Source organism: Nelumbo nucifera, chromosome 3 (assembly GCF_055504915.1).
Source record: "Nelumbo nucifera cultivar China Antique chromosome 3, China Antique-T2T, whole genome shotgun sequence".
Lineage (NCBI taxonomy): Eukaryota > Viridiplantae > Streptophyta > Magnoliopsida > Proteales > Nelumbonaceae > Nelumbo > Nelumbo nucifera.
In genome coordinates, this window is record NC_142651.1 from 37,649,678 (window position 1) to 37,670,577 (window position 20,900).

General features: G+C 38.7%; 2 protein-coding genes across 12 annotated transcripts; one reads left to right on the top strand and one right to left on the bottom strand.

Annotated features, from left to right (window-relative positions):
• Window positions 1–1,783: 1,783 nt before the first annotated feature.
• On the top strand, window positions 1,784–5,502 carry LOC104593742 (uncharacterized). 5 transcript variants are annotated; one of them, XM_088900283.1, is made up of 6 exons: window positions 1,784–2,252; window positions 3,006–3,188; window positions 3,313–3,448; window positions 3,727–3,844; window positions 3,944–3,980; window positions 4,185–5,502. In XM_088900283.1, exons 2-6 carry the CDS (start codon window positions 3,006–3,008, stop codon window positions 4,551–4,553), a joined length of 843 nt encoding a protein of 280 aa, XP_088756409.1. In that variant the 5' UTR covers window positions 1,784–2,252; the 3' UTR covers window positions 4,554–5,502. The 5 variants fall into 5 exon arrangements, with proteins under 5 accessions (XP_088756409.1, XP_088756408.1, XP_088756407.1 ...); XM_010253729.3 differs by lacking the exon at window positions 1,784–2,252 and having other exon boundaries at window positions 2,312–3,188; window positions 4,188–4,446; window positions 4,570–5,502; XM_010253720.3 differs by lacking the exon at window positions 1,784–2,252 and having other exon boundaries at window positions 2,316–3,188; window positions 4,185–4,446; window positions 4,570–5,502.
• Window positions 4,511–20,370, bottom strand: LOC104593733 (polyadenylate-binding protein-interacting protein 12-like). Of its 7 annotated transcripts, XR_016083811.1 has the most exons (13): window positions 19,448–20,369; window positions 19,199–19,309; window positions 18,968–19,012; window positions 18,802–18,874; window positions 18,577–18,689; window positions 18,110–18,169; window positions 17,973–18,020; window positions 17,799–17,867; window positions 8,870–8,905; window positions 7,695–7,756; window positions 7,440–7,569; window positions 5,657–5,852; window positions 4,511–4,648 (listed from the first exon to the last, which is right to left on the bottom strand). XR_016083811.1 is itself a non-coding variant. In XM_088900280.1 (11 exons), exons 1-11 carry the CDS (start codon window positions 20,105–20,107, stop codon window positions 7,512–7,514), a joined length of 1,335 nt encoding a protein of 444 aa, XP_088756406.1. In that variant the 5' UTR covers window positions 20,108–20,369; the 3' UTR covers window positions 7,185–7,511. The 7 variants fall into 7 exon arrangements, 2 of the variants coding, with proteins under 2 accessions (XP_088756406.1, XP_010252001.1); XR_734618.3 differs by lacking the exon at window positions 8,870–8,905 and having other exon boundaries at window positions 19,448–20,370; XR_016083812.1 differs by lacking the exons at window positions 4,511–4,648; window positions 5,657–5,852 and adding an exon at window positions 6,619–6,838.
• Window positions 20,371–20,900: the final 530 nt, after the last annotated feature.

Consider the following 20,900-nt stretch of genomic DNA (forward strand, 5'->3'; position numbering starts at 1 on the left):
GAATTATTTTATACAGAAAAAGTATAAAAAGATTGTAAAAAAAAATTGAAAAACATATTATATATATCATCAACATCTAAAATTGTCATGAACATTAGCTAGTTCTTTAGAAAAGGAGGAAAATCATAATACCAATTCATTCTAAAATGTAAAGCACCAACAGATTAGGGTTTATTCTGCTCAAAAGCAGAATATTTTAGTGGTTTAATATTAAACTTGCTAAAAGCAGGGTTTATTCTGGCCATTTGGCTATCTTTTGGGGGCTAAAATTTACCCCATTGACAGAGCATAGTAGTGATAGGAACCTATATGCTCAGTCTAGAAGTACAGATGCAAATATGTACAGTGCAAATACATACAAAATACAAGATTTTGTACTTTACAAATTTGTATTTGTACTCTTTCCAAACTGAGCCATAGGGAAATTTTGAACTTCCATGTGGGAGATTCCTTGCTCATCCAACATTTCTGCTAAACAACCCAAGTAGCAAAGGGAGTGAAAACAAGATGATCTGAAGGGAACCAGTGTGCTGTTTCTCTTTCCTACATAAAGGCACAGGAAAGAAGAGGATTTTGAAGAGCAGGATTAACAAGCATTAGGATTGAAAACATTTGCCACGGCCAAGGTCTCATGGCCACCATTCTCATTGTAAACGGAAAAAAAAAATGTGAGTTAAAGTAGGCCAATTCCAATTCAATCTCTTGAGGTCTGGCACTTATGCCATCTGGCATGTGTTATCGGCAATGGATATTCATGTTCTTTTTTTTATAATTTTTGGATGTCGCTCTTAATAGTTACCGTCATGCATCATTTGTACAACTATGGAATCTAGCCTTGTCCCAACCACATGGGATTAGCTACATAAATCCCCTTTGATCATTCCATTCTATTCATCATATATCATATTCTTTCGCCCAACTCCTTTTTCAGTCTGTCCCTAACTCTTTAGTCCCTTGAACTTGTAACAGACAGATTCCAATGTGTGCATATGATCACACCATCTCACTCTAATTTTTCAAACTTTATCACCTATTCTTGGTTTCTTTTGTATGGCATGTGCCACAGTTGGTTTCCTTATTCCAAACTTACAACAAAATAGATTGAGATGGTCATACAGCACTGCATTGTATGACATGTGCTGTAGATGGTCCTCTACTTTTGTTTTGATCTACAACAAAACAAAACAAGCCCTAATCACCTCATACAGCACATGATTTTTAATGCAACATGTTAACATTGGTTGCTTTTAGTTGACTGGGAGTTTGTTTTTGTTTTGCTCTCAATAATTCTACATAAAAATTTGAGGTTCTAAATATAATTACATTGCATTAATCAATAATTGTTTATGCGATATGTATTTTATTTTTTGTGATAATAATAATTTTAAGATAAACTCAAATTTGTGCAATACAAGCACTGGTGAAGGTTAAGATTCCATCACCAAGAAGGCGGACTTTAGCAAGACCCCTTTTTTCCCTGTGGATTGTGGAAGGGAGACAGCGCGGCGAAGTAGCCGCCACGAGAGCCGACAAAGGGAGGTGAGAATTGAGAAAACGAGAGAGAGAGGGAGAGAGGTTTGACCGATCTCTCGACAGTCCAAAGCCGTTGTGCGGTAGCGACAGTCATGATTCAGTTGCAGGTTTTTTTAACAACATTACTGGATCTGCTTCTCACAGAAGGCGCCTAACACGCGCCTCACAATACATTCTACTGGAAACATCTTCCGTTTTAAGTTATTATCCACGAGATGTTCTCAATGCACGATGAATGTGCATGAAGCGTCCGAGTGCGAGGAGCAGATCCCGTCACTTTTCCATTTCAGTTTATTATTAATATTAGAAAACAATTTTTTTTAATTTCCTTTCTTCTTTTGCTAATTGTTTACGTTTTGAGTTTCAGATTTGTTTCCTTTTCCATTTATAATTTCTAATTTTGATTCATTAACTTAAATTATGATTATTTCTTCTGTTATGTCGAGAGAGGAGAGGAGATTTTGGAGGTCGAGCCGAGCAGAGGAAAAGAAGTCTCAGCGTTTTGCTTTTGTTTCTTTCCCTGCTCCCATTCAACATACAACCTCCTGCTCCCGCCTGCACTTTCGGTTACGAGAATTGCAGCAGCTGCAGCCTGCAGGGCGAACGAAGCAGAGAGATAGACAGAGAGAGAGAGGACGAGGGTGGGGTGGCATTGCATTGAACAAGGAATAGAGACGAGACGCGAGAGAGAGAGAGAGAAGAAAGAAGGACGGGTCAAGGTATCAGTTCTGTTCTCAACTCATACTATTATAATAATATTATATTAAACCAAACAAAAGATGGATAGAGCGAAAAGAAAGGTTGAATACAGCGAAGCAGAAATTATTCAGACGGAGGAGCCTATAAAGAAAAGTTGAGCTTTGATATGTAGAATACATATAGATAAAAGAAAGCAGAGAAATCGATCTAAATTTTCTCATTGGACATACTATGCCACTGTTTTCGTGGGTGCCCACTGCAGCTTTTTGTATCTACTATTTCTCTCTCTCTCTGTATCTCTCTCTTGATTATAAATAATTATTCCGCTTCTCCTCCACAGTTTTCCTTTCGATGCTTTGATTTCTTTTCTTTTGCATCTCCTCCTTTCCACCCTCACCAGTAATGATTTTCTCGTTACGGGTATCGCTGTTGAGGAATCTGAGGGGGTCTGATTTTGGAAAAGTAGTAGCAGGAGGAGCAGCAGAAGAAGAGAAAGAAGGAGAACGAGAGTTGATCATAGATCTTCTTGGGGTCGATTGACTGATATATATATATATATATATATATTTTTTTTTTTTTTTCTGATCAAAAAGCAAATTTGGGGTTGTGGGTTTTTGGTCTTGTTGTACTGTATTCTTCTAGTTTTCTGGCTTTTTCTTTTTTCGGTTGTTGCTGGGTGGATTGCATTGTTTATTGGTTGGAGCTCTATTATCATCCCTCTTCTTTTTTTTACTTCCTTCCTCCTCATGTCTCAACAACAAAGACAATTCCAGATGGTTGGCGGCAAAAATGCTGGGCAGTTCGGAGATACAACGTACACAAAGATCTTCGTTGGTGGGTTGGCTTGGGAGACTCAGCGAGAAACGATGAGACGTTATTTTGAGCAGTTTGGGGAGATCCAAGAAGCTGTGGTTATCACCGATAAGAACACAGGAAGATCCAAGGGATACGGTTTTGTAAGTGTGAAGAAAAGTCTCTCGCTAATGGCAATATGGCATTCAATTCTGTTTTTCACACCTTTTATGATTTTAACCAATTACAGATATATTAGAGTACTGTGGGCTCTTGATTTCTAATTAGGTGACGTTCAAGGATCCGGATGCCGCAACGAGGGCTTGTCAGAATCCATCCCCAGTGATCGATGGAAGGAGAACTAACTGCAATCTCGCGTCTCTTGGTGCACATCGGAATCACCCATCCACCCCTCAACAACATGGTCTGTGCCGTATCTATTTCCTTTGAATCAATTTTCGTTTATTTTTTATATCTGTTTTGCAGATTAATCATCAATCAACTGCTAGTCTTAGTTTCTCTCTCCTTGCTTTGAGCAGATGCATTGAATTCAAATTCCCAAATGCACTAGTTATATCTCAATCTTCATCAACGTTTTCGATCTAGATATTCATCTGAAACTAATGGATCACAAAATGAATTGTAAAGGGCATTAACATGCACTTTCTTTTTCTCCTTTCTTTTATAAAACAAAAATTGTAGGTATGGGGAGATTCAGACCAGTTCCGGGATCGATTGCTCCGCCCGCTTATCATGGCTCGTCTTCCACGTATTTCCATCAACCCACCGCTCAGTACGCATTTCCTTATCCTACTTACGGGTAAACAGAAGAAGAGTTTTGCCTTCTATTTCTCTCTTAGTCTCTTTATTCTGCATTTCATCCTCTTGTTAATAATTTCCCTTCTTCATCCTTCATCAGGTATTCAGGTCATTCACAAGAAGGCATGTACCCCATGGTTGGTATTTCCCTACTGTAAAGTGTAAACATTATCCTAGATTAATTAAATGAGGTTGTTGAATGCACGTGCATGCATATGTTATGTATGTATGTATGTCAACAATATCACAGTGCACGCATGATGCATGTAGGCATACAATACATTACATGTACATTCATATCACTGCAATGCTGAGTTGAAATTTCTGGCATTGATGCGCAGCAGAACTATTACAGTGTATATGGGGAGCAGCAGTTTTCGCCATACTACGTTGCTACTGCTGTGGCGTCGGGGGCTCCTGCTATCTTCCATAATTTCTATCCATTGTACACCCAACAACATGGTAGCAGCAGTCAAGCTCAAGGACAGAGTTTTGGGATTCATTATCCCCAGATGATACCTCATTACCCATATTTGCCTCAGCATTATGGTGGTGGTGGCGCCGCCTCAGCAGCTGCTTCTGCAATCACAACCACAACCACCGGTCCAACTTCTAAACCCAGCTTTGTGTCTGATTCAATTCAACTTCTAATTAATTCTCGTTTTATCCATCCAAACTCAATTTCCAGTGGTGTCGATAATAACAAATGAGACCACAATGCAACAGGTTCGGCGACAATTACGGTAGGAGCGGCGCCGGCAATGACAGGTTCCAGTGCTTCACAAGCCGCTGAGGCAACGACCCCCTAGCAGAATACTTCATCAGCTTAGTCCTTTTTTTTAGTTAACGAAGAGGATACTGCAATTTTGTTCCGTCACTCTTGACAGGATTCATTTAACATGGGAAAAAAGAAGGGACCAAGTTTTGTCGATTACCCGGTGGAGAGAAGAGAAGCAGCATCAGGAATTCTTTTTATTCAGACGAATTCCTGGATGGTACTATTGGTATTGCCATTTATTTGCCAGATAAGAAGAAAAATAGCGGCAGTCTTGTCAATTAGAGAGGAGAGAGAGAGAGAGCTCTGCCAGTGCCAGCCATGGTATCAATAGCGTAGTCATTAGGATTTGGTAAGGTGGTATAGAGAGAGAGTCTTGGTCGTTTAGGATAAAAGGCCACATTTATTTCTGTATTAGTCAAGAAAGAAAAACGAGGTCGAAACGAAATATTGGCTTCGGATTCGACCTAGTGTTTTTTTTTTTTTTTTTTAAATGATTCGACCTAGTGTTGATACTGATTTTTTAGACTGATTCGTATTGTCTCGGAATGCACGGGGCTTCCGATGATGATAACAAACCACTTTTCTTTTATGCTTTAGTTAGCAGCAATTGGCCCGAAAGATTGGTTTTTTTTATGTCTTCGATCGGACCACCACTGTCTACCGACATTGATTTGTCAAGAAGAAAGACCAACTCATGATAGATTGGCTTTTTTCAACTTGTAATTTTGCTTCTCTTTTATTTGTTTGCCCATCCATCATTCAGAATATTTGTTTTTTTTTGTTGGGTAGAAAATGAAAATCATCATTCAGATTTCAGAGTTGAGGTAATAAGTTCCATTAATGAGAGGCATTGCATAAATAGTGCCTCTGTCTCTCTTTTTTCAGCTATCCTCTCTCTCTCTATCTTCTTTTTTCCTTTCATCTATAATTTACTTGAGACTTTTACTGTCCTTCATCTGTGTTGTCACCTTTTTTTATGAGCTTGTTAGAGACATGTATGGAATCCAAGGCAGGAGGGGGGGTAGAGGGTGATACCTTTTTTCCTGCTGTGTCAAAGTCAAAAGTCAAGCATGCGGGTCTGCATCAGTCGCTGTTTCAAAATCTTGGAATTTGATGCGAGGTTGTGGAGAAGTTTCTTGTAAAAAGAAACTGGTGGAACAACGAATCCGAGGGGGAGATTGGCTTTCGTCCAAGACCAAGACAAACTTTTTTTCGTTGTTTCGTGTGAGAGCTGAAGATAGAGATATAAACAATTAGAGATGGTATGGATAAACAGAGAAGCTGACAAGGTTACAGAAAGGCCATTCAAAGGCACACGCCACAAAGTATATAATTAAGTAGCAAAACGACTGGCAATTTGTCTTTTAAGGAATTATGGTTGGGAGAAGATCTAAGAACCATGACACATCATCGTCATCATCATCACAAAACGGCATAGAAATCCCAAAATTTTTGCTCCTTCAATTAAGCCTATTATCTGCTACTGCAACTGCAACTAATCCTTTTTTTATTATTTTTGCTTCACGAGTCTACTATAAACCCCTACCCCCAAACCTAGGTGAAGGCGAGATTCTTTCCCAAGTCTCTTCTTGAACCAGTCAAAGAACTTACTGAGCCAGCTGGCACCTTCATCTGCAACCAATCTCAAACTATTTTTATTATTTTATATTTTACTAAGAAAGTGGAATCATTGCTAAGCAGAGCTAAAGGAGAAACCATAAACCTTCTTTTTAGTATAGCTTATAGCTAACCTATCACTCCCACGGTAATTCTTATTTCATTTTTGTATAAAGAAAAGATAAACCTACCTCCCTTACAATTTTATTTGCATAGCTTATTATGCCATGTGCTATACATCTCAAAACCCGGCCCCAATCTGGCAAAGTCCACAACTCACCCAGGAAAGAAAGAAGCACAAGCTTTAACCTTTGCAGAGTGCAGGCAGGGCATTGATAAAGGACCAACCTGGTGATAAATTGGTATACAGAACGAACGAGTGAAGAAACACATATACTCATTTCATGAAAGTGGAGCGTTTGTACGAAATAAGCGGGTCATCATAACCTTACAATCCCAGGGTCACACACAGAATGAATTGCCGAGTCACGATATATGAAAAGGAAAGAAAAATGAGACAAGATCCACATATTGAGGCAAATGCGTGCCTCAACCTCAAGTCATCTTCAATAGCAATCTGTCCGTTCACACCCTCTCTGCCTGGGAACAACCGAACAAGAATGCGCACAAGGACACTCACATTACTCCTTTTTCTGATTCTGAATCCACACAACTGAAAAAAAAAACAAAAAAAAAAAAAAACACTGCCACTACAGCATCAAACCTCTAAAACCTTGAGTCCCAAACATAGCTGGAAATTGAGCCACCAAGGTTGGGAGAAATATCTAGTTTTAAGTGGTAGATGAGACATGGCATTTGTAAGACTCCATCAGCGAAGAATGAATACAATTGTCCCCAGACTAATGAAACTAGAACCTTTTGTTAGTACTAGCGCTGAAATCACTAAATTGCTTATAAGTTGCATCTAAAATGTACCAAAGAGACCTTCATTAAACCCATCTTCCTAAGTACTTCAAAAGGGGTAAAAGTAAGAAACATTCTGAGAGTACTCATTTTTGGGATATGCCCTACAGGCTACAGTTGTTCATCTTAATGTGCACTGATGAATAAACTCTTTGGAAGCCTCGAAGTTCCATCCAACTCTACATGAACAATCCTTTACCCCCTATGGATAATAAAGAACCCAGACTAGATGCCAAGAACAAAACTATAAATTAAACATCCAGACCATAATAACTACCTGTATATATGTGTACGTATACTTAGATATCAACGTAGGAGTAACAATCATTCTGGACACGCTCAAAATAATTCAGTGCATGGATGGGCGAGGAGCACGAGGCCGAACTGGTGTCTTTGATGGACTTACCCTGAATGCACATTACACAAGCGACATTAAGGCAACTTTTACAAACAACCCATGTCACAATTAGTTGACAACTTGAGTTATAAACAGTAGCCTAAGAACCACCACGAGGAAGAACAGGAAACAGACCTTATTGGCAAAGATCCCAACACTGCACCACTACAGTTGAGGGCAGCAATTGCACTTTCAGCCTGCAATTAAGGTAATGAAGAATCAGAAGTTATCAATCATGATGAGCATTGAATTCAGAACTTCTAAAACCAGACAGTACATAAACAGTATGCTTACAGAAAAGACAGCTTTTTTGTAATGTAATTAGTTTTATGGGGATCTGCAATTACAAGGAGAGTGACTAATTATGGTAAACTTCATATTTTGGCTTAGATATGAGACAATGATATGGGTGAGAGAGTGGTCGTATGATAAAGTCACCCTCCTGCCTTAGATCTCTATTTTATTGTTTTTTCTTGCCTATAGATTGACAAGTATAACAAGAGTTGTTTATAGGGAGCCTTCTTTTCTTCCATCAAGAAACTACTTGTGTAATATGGTAAACCACTTCTGAGAAAAAATCTTCAGTTATACCATACCCATATTAACTGTCCTGTAGTAGGTGGATCCTACACCTTGTTTAAGTCCATCTTTATATGGATTTCATACTACCAAAAAAAAAAGATTTATCCAAATTTTATAAATTATCAAAAATTTCAACGGAAGGAAACTAAAGCAAACAGAACCACAAAGGCATAGATTCTGCAGTATGAAATTACTGCAGAATAAAAATGTAAAAAAAAAAGAAAAAATCAAATATAAAATATAAAAGGACAAAAATCAAAAAGAAATTACTAGAAAAAAAATTCACCCCCAGGTCTCAACCCCCCCCCCCCAATTACTCCCTTCCTTACTCCAGCCCTGACAAGATTATCAGCAAAAGGATTAAGATAATCTTAGGACCCAAATGAACAAGTAGACCCAACCTGCTGCCCAGAAAGGCAGAAATCTGTGCTACCTCAATTTGATGGCGCTCCCTATCAGATGGCCCAGGTTGCCCAAGGAGCAGCCATCAAAACGAAAACAACTAAACTTAGAAGGACCTAGTCCTACCTCTTCTCCTGGCTTTATAAAGTGATTGGTTTAGTCAACAAAATGCCTTTGAACTCGTAAATATTCATTATCTAATAAGACACCCTAATGTTTAACTATTGACCAAATCAACAAGCTCTCCATAGGTCCCAAGATATGTTGTTAAATATTCTGGAATTCTTTTTCATCCCAGAAGCCCCAAACATTAGCATCAAGTATACCTCACATGACCCTGCATCTTGTTGGGAACTGCAGTCCTGCAAGAGAATAAAAATTTCCAAGAATCTTCAGAGATTATCCTACATGGTGACCAGATAAAAATATGATCCAAGATCTGATAAACAAATTGGCAACAGAAGAAGATTAAGTCACTAATTCTCCCCTCTTCTGGGCCATGATACAAAAATTCAGCAAGAATTCCATGAAAAAGCTCCCAAATAGGGGTTTCCAAATCACCTTGTAGGGAATGTTCAAAGGACCATTCGATTCAACAAGAGGATTAGTAGAGCTAGACTAAATGCCCTTGGGGTCCATATCTTGATCAAGGGAATCACATCTTTCATTGATGACACACTTGCTATCTGTAAGGCCCCTAGAAAATCTAAAACCCCCCAGGTCACCTCCATTCTCTTGTAAACAGTCTCATCAAATAAAACATTTTAACATCCATGAGTTCCCTCATGAATTGTCCTTTTCCTTTTCTCAAATCAGTAGGGGCAATAACATATCATAATCAACAGTTTGTCATAACTCATAACAGAAGGTAACAATCAAAAATTAATAATAATAACAGTAACAGAAGGTAGCTTTGGTGTAGTAATCCCCAGTTTATGAAGAATGAAATCATCATGTAACCCCACTAACATAGACATTAAGACCTGAACCATAAGAACCTAGAATTCTCATATCTTATGTGTCATCTTACCAAAATCTAGGACCACACGTTAAGATTGACACAGAAAATGCATGCTTAGACACAGCTTGAAATAAACTATCAGAACCATCAAACATCATCCAAGCCCCAACAAGTAAATGAAATCTGTAGTTCCCCAAAGACAGACTCAACAAGCCCCTTTAGTTAGGATGTTAGAGGACCCAAATGTTATTAGAGGCACTGATGGAGTGCAGAGTCTTTCCAATGGAAATGCAATTCTATTGCAGTAAACCTTGAGGTTGTCTCCTGAAGTCTTGCAGAAGAGTATATCAGCACAGCCTCAGATGAAGCTCAGAGATACCAATGTATACAATTTGCCTATTTACAGCTTTACCTACAAGATAGCAGTCTTATATGTGCACCAGCACAAAAATCTAAATAATCAATCTTCTTAAATAAAAATGGCCTAATATATTTTCTAGTGTTCATGGTGATCCTCTAAAGGTGGATCAAGAAATGTCATTTGACAGCTTGTTCCAACAAGTTCTTTCTAGCTAATAAGTGTCATCGACAACCTCCACATGTATCCCAGTTGATGATTCATTCAATTTGCAAGATGTTCTCATCAGATGTTCCAGGAAGTTATTTATGAAATGGAAGAAATGTTTGTCATTTTTGCTCAATCCAAGCACTCTATCGCAAAATATTCGATGGAGAAAATAAACCATGCCAAATCAATTCCAAAAATAAACGATACGGGTTCAAGACTTCAAGTAGATGCTTGCATCTGATTTTCCATCCTTTTCTTTATAAGATGAGTCAAATGTTTTGGATGTATTACTCAACCCCAAGAATTCTAAAGAACTGCATGAGAAAAATTTACACTTTTCACTTTTCAGAGTCTCTGAAAAAATAAGAGCATTTGTGTAGGGGTATTCTTCCAAGGTTTGATAACTGTCAATTTTACTATTTTGCCCTTGAAAATAGACCCAACTCATTAAGCTCCCACTCCCCATTCCTCTTCTTTCCCCCCTCAATACCTTCTCTTCTAATCCCATCTTCTCCACTTTCCTCTCCCCCGACTTCGACTCCACCCCAATTCTCCTCCCAAGCACTCAACTTTGGCTCAGCAGCCACCCATGCCGAGAAGCTTGAAGAAGACATCCATCCCCTTGAGAAGCAACTCCACTCCGATGTCCTTTCCCACCAGATGACCTCCTCTCCCAACTTTCCTCCTTCAAGGACCCTATGCTCTCTCTGTTGTTTGATACCTTCAGTCCTCTGTTTGTCACGTCCACCAGGAGATCGCCAATCCACACCGTCAATTTTGCCTCAAGATCACCCAGCTCTCCAACATTCACCACACTGTCAAGCTCTTGCAGCCCACCATCAGGGTTCTTCAATTGTCAAAGAAATTGAAGGACTTGAAGGAAGTTTTCACCTCCGAACCCAAGAAATTGGACCTATCCAAGGCCACTCATTTGCACCAGGAGATCCAGACCTTATGTGAGGAGAAAGTCCATTATATGGATTCTTCGTTTGTTGGCTCTGACAAAGCCCCAATTGTTGATGTCTAAGAAAGCCCTAGTCATCCTTTTCCAATCTATAGGATGTTATGATTGAAATAGAATCAGAAGTGGTGAACAAAAAACCCAAAATCTCACCTGAGATGTTGTCCTCCAATCACCTATGTCATCTCTGTTTCGTCTGCAAACTAGGGATGCAAAGTCTCTATCGCCCTTTGGCTCGAAATGGAGATTACAACAAGGGCAACCAATGTCAATATTAAATTTGTCAATGGGTATTAGGGTCATTTTGACATGTCTGAAATGCCTCTGATTGCATTCCATGATGGGACAATGTCTAACTACTTCGCGCTTCTTTGGTTATTCAAATGCATAGTAAGAGGCAGAACACAAATGATCATTGCATCTGAAAAGCAACTTTTTCAGACATAAGAGGCCGAGATACAGTTTATCAAACGTGACCTTAGTACCTCCTTCATGCTATCTCCAACAAAGGCATTTGCCATTCTAATGTTTGCTACTATAAAGATCACAAGATAAATCCCATCAAGTACAAAGATCTCTGCAATTTAGAATGGATATGGCCATCAAGGGTTTGTTGAGTTGAATTGTACAGAGATCACTCCAATGATTTTGAATTAAAAATAAAAACAGTGAAAACTTCCATCTAACTGCAAATTTGATCCATAAACGTCAAACTTACAGGAACAAAGCAATAATAGGTACAAGACACCTGATGACTATAGGGGGAAATCATCCCTAATAAAGAAGCTTAAGCCCAATAAATTTGAGGAACCACAGTTGAGTCTTGATAAACATTCAAGAAAACTTATGTTTCCATGATCTCTTAGACATAATACCTTAAGTAGTCCTAGCATTCAGCAAGAAGAATTTCCACAGTGCAACTAGACCACAAGGAATAAGTACTCCCCACTAAGTGGAAGTTGATAGGACAAACTTAAGTTAACCTTTTTTTATATTTAACTGACAACTTTATTGATTATAAAAAAAAAAAAAAAAAAGAATGAGAAACATTCATAATTGCCTTGCAGTCCCTCAAACCTCTACTCCCAATCCACACTTTCCATGTTACATTATATTCATATGTAGTTTTCTTTAGTCATCCCCCAATACACTTGTTTACCCCCTTGTTTTGCAAGTGAGTCAGTCAATGCTTTTTGCGATCTACATACCCTGTGAATTTAGATGACCATCTTCCTTAATGCATGGATAGTTTCTCTCAAGGTGTATCAGTACTGCCATGTTTATTGATTATCTTTCCGTGCCAGCTCAATGTGTTCTTGGAATCTCCTTCCACCACCAAGTTTCTCTCATATTCAACCTCTTCCCTAATCTGAGTCCATGTAAAACTGCTATCATCTATTCATCTCAGCTCTTGTGGAATCCCAAAAGCCAATAGGTCCTGAAAATAATAACAATACAATCCGACTATCTCTAAAGACTCCTCCAATTCCTAACAACCTTGGGTTGCCCATGCTGCACCCATCAAAATTGAGCTTTATTTGATCAGTATCCAGTGGGTTCCATTCATTATGCGAGGTAGGTTATGAAGAGGAATACTGTGCTGTAACTTGCCACCCTCCAATGATGTCATCCATTGAGTAGGGTCTGAAGTTAACAAAATATTAATTTCAGCAATCATCTGAGAAAGCTTGTCACAATCTTGGGTGTAGCACCCAAATCAAGAAACATGCTCGTGAAATCTGGGCCATATTTTGCAACCAATGGCCTTTTACACAAACTAACTCTGGAAGGAAGAAAATGGGAGGGGGGATTTGGTGATTCAATGTTGTAGTGACAACGTTTGATTGTATGCCTCACAACAATGAAACATATAAAGAAGCCAAATGTCAAAGATTTTTGCCTGATATGTAATCAAAAAAATTGTATTTATATTTAAGAGAGAGAATAACAATATACGAAAAAATTAAAGCCAAGACTTTTACAGTATATGCCCCTCTACATCCAAGACAAAACGTCATTTAATATATCTGCTAATCAACCCTTTAAACACTTTAAGGACATGGACCCAATCCATCAAAAAACAATAGGCTGACATGCGAAAGGCTGTGGCACAAGGTAATAGTAAGCATTCATGGGTAAGGCTGGGATGCAAAAGTTGCTCCCCACACTTCCTCAGCTACTCTGTGGAAAGCAATTCATGTTGCTTACCCAATCTTTCTTAATTCCGTCAGGTTCAATATGGGAAGGGTGACAAAATTCATTTCTAGGAGATTCATCCAAAAAAAAATATTTGCTTCTGGGAGGATTTACGGTCAGGGTAATTTCTTCTTAAGGACCTTTTTCCTCATCCTTTGGATATTTCTCAGTTTAAAGGGGAACACATATCCAAAATAGGAATACCTTCTCCAAATGGTTTAAATTGGAACCTCAGGTTCAGAAGAGGCTTGAAGGATTCTGAGTGTTCTTCTTTGATACACTTACTTGATACCTTAAGGCAGGTCTCGCTGGATTCCTCCCTTGAGGATTCCAGAATTTGGACGATTTCTCCAGATGGCCTCTTTGCTTGTTCCTCCTTCAAGTCCCTTGCCCCATCTAACCATCAAGGGGTGAACTTCCCAATGAAAGAAATTTGGAGTAAGCCTATTCCACTCAAATTTCAAGCTTTCTGCTGGGAATTTTTTCTTGGTAAGGTAAATACTTGTGATAGTTGCAGAAAAGAAGGCCTTCTATGTGCCTTTTATGTAGGGATAGTGGTGAGACCCTATCCCATTTACTAATCCCCTGTCCCTTTGTGTTTAAAACCTGGGAGTTTTTCAACTCTCTCTTCAGGTGCAGATGGGCCCCCCAGCCCCCCTCAAGACGTGGTTGGCCTATTCAATCCTAACTTCTTAAGGCAACCAAAGAAACAGGGGAAAGTGCTTTGAAGGGCCACTAAGGCAGCAATTTGCTGGGTGGTGTGGGAAGAGAGGAATAGTCTTCTTGGAGAAGAGCATAACATTGGAAGAAGTGATAGACAGCATAAAAATAAAGGTAGCCTTTACTTTCTCAGTAACTGACTTCTCAAGGGCCTGGGCAGAAATAGCGCAATCATGAAGAATAAAAGACAGAGTGTGTATGGAGTGGAAACTCCCAACAGATAATAAAGTAAAATTTTTATCTCATGGGAATGGGGAGGGGGGGATTGTTGCAATGTTTTCAGGGCCAATTGGTTTAGGAAACTCTTTGAAGATTGAACTGTTGGATCTGTTGCAAGATCATAGACTAGCTGAACAGATGAGATTTAGAGTGACTGAGATGGAAGGAGACTCACAAGTGGTCATCTCATGGGAAAAATCAAACAGGTGTATCCCTTGGACCCTTCAGCACATACTAAGAGAAGTGGAAAAGATAGTAAGAAAATTAGAGGTTGAACTCAAATGGATTAGGAGTGCAAATGGCTTGGATAATTCCTTAGCAAAACAAGGGGTTATGAAGCAGCAATTGTTTTGAGCATCTTTGCAGCTTGGATTATGAAGGGATTGACACTCTGATCAATCAAGTTGTATTAATCACCCCTATTTTCCAATTTCATTTAATAAAATAAATCTACTTCTGCTGATTAAAAAAAATAGGCATCAAGATGCAGCCAAACTAATGGCTTATAAGATTCTTCAAAAATTCTGCTATTTCACCCCTCTCAAACTTCACAACATATAGAAAAAGGGACCATAGACCGCAATTAAAAGGAATAAATTAATCACAAATTCCCCAAATGATTTGTTTCTTGTACAAACCAAAAGAAAAAAAAGAAAAAAATAAAACCTCTAAATGATCCGCCCATAGGACAACAATTTCCAAATATACCCTACGTTTTACATAATCTATGGTGAACATTTTACCAAGAAAAACCAGCCACACAAAAGCATCCTGATGTAGGACCGGTAGAGAAATGACTGAAAAAACTTCACTAGAAAGTAAAAATGAGATTTATATGAACATCTAAGGAGAAAAAAGCACTGTTTTATCAGTAACAAAGAAAAAAAAAACACTGTTGGTAAGGTTTAAGATGGATTATATGGCTGGCAGATCAGTTTAAAGGAGCAAAACTAATGATAAAAGAATTGAGTTGGGAAGAATCAATGTTAAGCTGGAAACTGACCACAAGGGCCTCAGCTTACTTGGCAGTTGGCACCTACCCTACAAAAGCCAAGCTGCCCAGATGTTTAGGCCTATAGACCAACTTCAATTGAACCAAGTGACTTTTTTATCAGTTTAGCCAAGTAGAATTTTCCTTTTTCACCCCATCTATTCCATAGGAAATATTGTTGAATCTTCAACCCCATCCTTAGGCAAATAGCCCCCTTATCAGTTAACCTTGGTGATGGGAAAAAGAAGAAATTGTCAGAAGGAAAGATTAGACAGGTACTTTACTCACTACAATTTTATTACCAAACAGGGATATTTCTATAATACAATACTTTTATTTGATAATGATATAGGATGCCCTAGTTGAGTGGGTGAGAACTCTCTTCTCTCCTCTCTTCTCCACTTCCTATTCTAAACTCACTTCATTTGGTATTACTCATAGTCCCATTACCGCTCACACATTGCACAATAAAACAAGTCACAGATTGTCAGCAACAACGGCTCAACCATTCCTGTACTCAAATATTCATGCCCATGCAAACGATGGATAAGGATCAAATCATCAAATATTACAAGATGAGCAGACACTCTAACCTGGAAAATGACAATTAAGAATTCTAAGCAAGGTCCAAAGTATCGATACGATACGAGTTTAGGTTGTATCGTATCGGTACTTAGAAACGGCCGAAACTCTTTTTTCTTTTAGTTTTTTTTTTCAAATTTTGGTTTTTTGGGAAGCTTTTAGCATGCTTTTTATTATTAAAAAAAATTGGGGGTCCAAAACACCTGGAAACAGGCGTTTCGGACCGTATCTTTTTCAAAAGATACGATACGATACTTTGAACCATGATTCTAAGTGGACAGTATTGCATTCATTAATGGGGCACCTTCCTGGCAACTAGATTCCTTGCCGTTCTTGTAATAGAAGATCATCAAATCATTGTCAAGTGGATAAGAAAGGAAGCTTCTTGAGCTCTCTACAACGGAGATTGCATTTGGACCTTTTGCCTAGAGTCCTAGACAATAAGTTGGGTTCAGTGTTTCTCCAGCTGAAAAACTGAGATAAATTCCACCAGTTCAGAAACCCTAACCCTAGAAGAGCTGCAAGAAGGGCCTGCTTCTCTCTTCCTCAGAGACATGGTGAAGTCGAAGAACCACACAGCTCAAACTCAGTCCTACAAGGCCCATATGAATGGGATCAAGAAGCCCAGGAGACGCACACTTCCACCAAGGGGATGGATCCAAAGTTTTTGAGGAACCAAAGGTACGAGAGGAAGCACAACAAGAAGAACGGGGGATCAGGGAGCGAGGGTGAATGGTAAACACAGAGCCATGGAGGCGCGAGGTTACTTTAATTAGAGTTGCTTTAAAAATCTAGGTTTCTATTTCTTATAAACATCCCCCCCAGAAAGATGGTTTCATGGTGATAGAAGATAGAATCTCCTTTTGCTATTGGTTACATTTGACTTGCAAGTAGTATTGATAACCTTAATGTTGATTTTTATTGAAGTGATAAAAAAAGACTGAGCTAAATTCCCTAACAAAAAAAACATGAAGGGGAAGAGAACTTACAAGAGTAAGAAGCCATTTGGTAATGATTGAAGTCAATGAACTGAATACCTTATTGCTTTGTATTTTAGTGAATAAGTCATAAGTAGGTTGTGAGCTCCTTAATAGATTGACAACATGTCGGGTTAATTATTTTGCCCCTAAATGCATCATTATATGACTATTTTCTTCACTAAAAGACAAAGCAATAATCAATCCAGTCCAGCAACTTTGTGTTATCAAACAGACCCTAGCTTTGCACCTTAAAATGAATAATGACTTAACAAGAAATCACAGAATTTATGGATGCCAATATTTAATTTCTTGAAATGGATTATTTCCATCTAGAACTAAGATTTTGCACTGATCAGTGACCAATGAGACATCCAAGTTAGGTCTTAGCATAATATTTATTCTACGATATAGTTTCAAATTCCAAACCCTTTATATTGTCTTTAATTCTCCCTACTTCTGTATAATATTCTTATCAGAGTGTTGTCTCTTAAAACCTTAACAATCTAATTAATTTTATCTTGTCTCACTGGTTGGAGTTGTTGCATTAACTCTTCAAACTGGTTGAACCATTGAAGTGGCTACAACAAACTCACATCAGATGCCAGAACTTGACAGAAGTTGCTTCAATTTTGAAGTCTAAACATGGAAATTTATAAAGAAGGGATAGAGCAGCCCACAGCCTTTTCAAGGACAGAGACCAAAAGGATATACCTTACATTTGTATCATTTTTTATAGGTGTGGCACCAGTTTTTCTTTCTTTTTGCTTATCCATCAGATTTTTTTTTTATCAATTATCCATCAGAAATATTGGAGTTATCCCCACAAAGAATCATTCCTCTAGCATCCAGAGAGGAAAAATCATGTGCACAAATGCTGTCATTTTGTGGAGTGTTTGAAATGAAAGGAACTCCAAAATTTTCAACTACAAAAAGCTTTTAAGGCCCTGTGAATATAAAAGTATATAAAAAAAATAGCAGAGATGTCTTATGTCAGACACCATGGCCAAGTTTCACTGAAGCCAGCACAATATGTTTAAAGAATTTAGGATAGAGAAAGAAAGAACATGAAGAAATTACCATTACAAACTCAACAAAAGCAATACGGGTAGAATGGTGATAGTCTCCTAGCAGTCTCAAACGATAAACCTGCGTGTAAAAGATGCAACCCATAAACTCTCTTTTTCCAAACATGGATCCAATAATTCAAAATGAAATAGAAGCTTTGTGTTTGATGGAATAGCAGCTACAGACCTCTCCACAAATTGATTCAAAGAAGAGTTTGACATCTGCTTGAGAAACCTATACCAAATTAACAACGGACTTAGGAAAGAGCCTACCAGTTCATGCATTATATCACATTTTAAAATGAAATAGAAATTCCAAATTACCTTCTTATCAATATTTGTACAATAAATAGTTCTTGCACACATTTCACGTTCATCTTCAGACTGTAGGCCAGAAAAGCATGGTCACCAAGAAATTAGAAAAAACGGAACCCAGAAAGAGTAAGGCATGACTTGGGACTGCTGAAATAGGTACTGGAAGCAGAATGCAAAACATTTCAAACTTAGAAATGGCTTAAATTCAGCAGTGTTTTTGATATATCATCAAATTTATGTGTAAAATAATCACTCTTAGGCCTGTGTATTCTCAGTAATTAAGTAGGACTCTAGTTGCTAAAATACTCAATAGCAAATATTTTAATTTAGAATCTTTTCAGCATTCTACTTTCAACTCTTATTTCAGAAGTTATTAAACGCCACCTTAGCTCTTAAATTCAGAAATATGAAAATTTTAATGAAGCATTATCATTGTAAAGAAACATATAAGTAACCACAGTTGCAGACTTCCTCACCCTTGGCAGGAATGTCGGGTTAACAGGTGCAATTGCAGTCTTTGAGGGCAGCACCCTAACTGGGTAGTATCCAAGCATCGTCCCTGCCAGACTCAATGCAGCCCTTGCACCCTCTGAGTTGTCACATGACCAAGAAGCAAACAACCGTTGATTCAGAATAGGAAACAAAATAAGAAGTTGATCAAGAAGGTAAACCAAATAGCCTACTGAGTTCATGAAGTTTACCCTCGTCAGTAAACTCAATGAAAGCAAAACGAAGAACGGAATTAGGATCACCACATACACGGCAGTCAACGATCTTCAGCCCACGAAAGAGGAAGCCATTAAGAGATAAGTCACCATCGCCAGAGCAAAGCGCAGTTTAGAGTAACAAAAAACGAACTTGAGTTACCTGTCCACAGTTTATAAAAAGGGCGGCGAGCTGCTCTTCAGTCACCTAGACACCAAATACAAAATATTTTAAGTAAAGTATTAAGCGACAGGCATTATATATAATAAAAAAATAAAAAGAAAAGGGAAAAAAAGAGCAACTGAGGGGGCAGGAGGAATTCTACCTAAAAAACGAAGGGGGCGGGAAAGGAAAGAAAAATGGAAACCTCACGAAGCTAATGTAATTGCTTACCTGCTGATCAATGTCAGATACATATACAGTCCTCCTAATTACTTCTTCTCGTTGTGCCATACTTGTTCTGCTGTTCACTTTCCGTTTCCCTTGATTATAGTTATTCTTTTTCTAAACCGAGAGAAACCAATTAAAGAAAAATGAGATTTAATAAAAGTAGAATGGGACAAAAGAGACATGCACAGAAGGGAGAGATAAAAAAAAAAAAAAGGACGCAAAGAAATCGAGAGAAAGCAGTTTTGATCCTACCCTTCTAGTGGTATTTCCGTTGCCATTTCCAGTGTTATTATGCACCAAAAAGTTGTTAGCATGAAGGCCACCTCCTGATCCATGGTTAACGAGGGAAGGAGGAACAAATTCTTCAGCCATGGGGTTTAACTTGGAAAGGAGCTCCTCCAAGTCCCTGATATCCCGCTTGTAACTCTCACCAACCTCTCCGTTCCTCTGCAAATCGGCGCCATTCGATCGCTGATGAGCCTGCACGAACCCAGATTTTCCTGGCGCACCATGCTGCGCCGTCATCGCTCCCCCTACTTGCATGTTCTGCACAGCTTTCTTAGGCACCTGGTCAAGGTTGTGCTGAACCTGTGACAGCTGTGCCTTGTGGTTGCTAACATGCGCCGATGGAGTTGTTCCCCTGTGCTGAGTCTGCTGTTGTTGCTGATGTTGCTGTTGAAACTGATGAATCTTCATATGGTACGGCTGATCGTGTGGCCTTAAAATTGGATTATTGTTGTTACTACTGTTTTGATGTAAATTAGGATCGACCATTCTCGTGCCTAAATGATTCTGCTTTGGTTGATCTAGATCGTTCGGTACATGCGAATCCGGCCCGACAGCTTCAAAATTCCGGGTGGAAGAACCAACATTAATCCCCAAATCAACACCAGCATTCTCTGCAACCGCCATGACCGGGACTTTGCTGCGACTTTTTGCAACCTATTTGCTTATTGATCGATCGATAGATGAAGAAGTCTGCTATAAAAAGCAGAAAATGTCCTCCAAATTACATCTGTAAATGAGGGTTTATCTGCTTCTCTAAATCGTCTCTATTGATCGAAAAGGAGACTTCCTCGAGATCGGTTTGCAGAAAACGAAAGGCGAGAAAGAAGAAAATATAGAAAAAACACAGAAGGAAATGGAAAATAAAAAAGAAGATAGAAAAACTTTTCTCTCTTTATTATTATTTTTTTCCGGGAAAAATAAGGAAGGGAGAAGTTGTTCGGATCGTCCGTTTTCTCTTTTCCGGACCTTGTTTCGGTAGACTTTACGACCTAAATTTTTCCCGAAAACCTATAATTGTAAAGCGGGCCGGCACGGCACAGCCCGCCAGCGGTGAACGGGCCGTGCTTCCCTCCCCTGCGATAAGTTGGGGATCGGCCCGGTACGGCCCACGGCCCGAGCCCATGCAGGCCAATGGTGTGTTGGGCCGGTCCGTGGGCCAGGGCCAAGAAGCAAGCTGCAAGTCGTGCTGTGGGCTCGAACTGTGTCCAGTTGGGCTATGGGCCAGGCTTGGGCCTAGGATGAACCGGGCCAAATTGTTTTTTTTATTAAATAAAATTAAAATACTTAATTTTCCTTTGGGAACAATTGAACAAATTGAAAATTAAAATTTCTAACAAATAAATGAAAAAAAATACTTAATAAAATACAAAATGTCAAATGGACAACAAATTAGAAAAAAAATAGGAATTTTATTTCA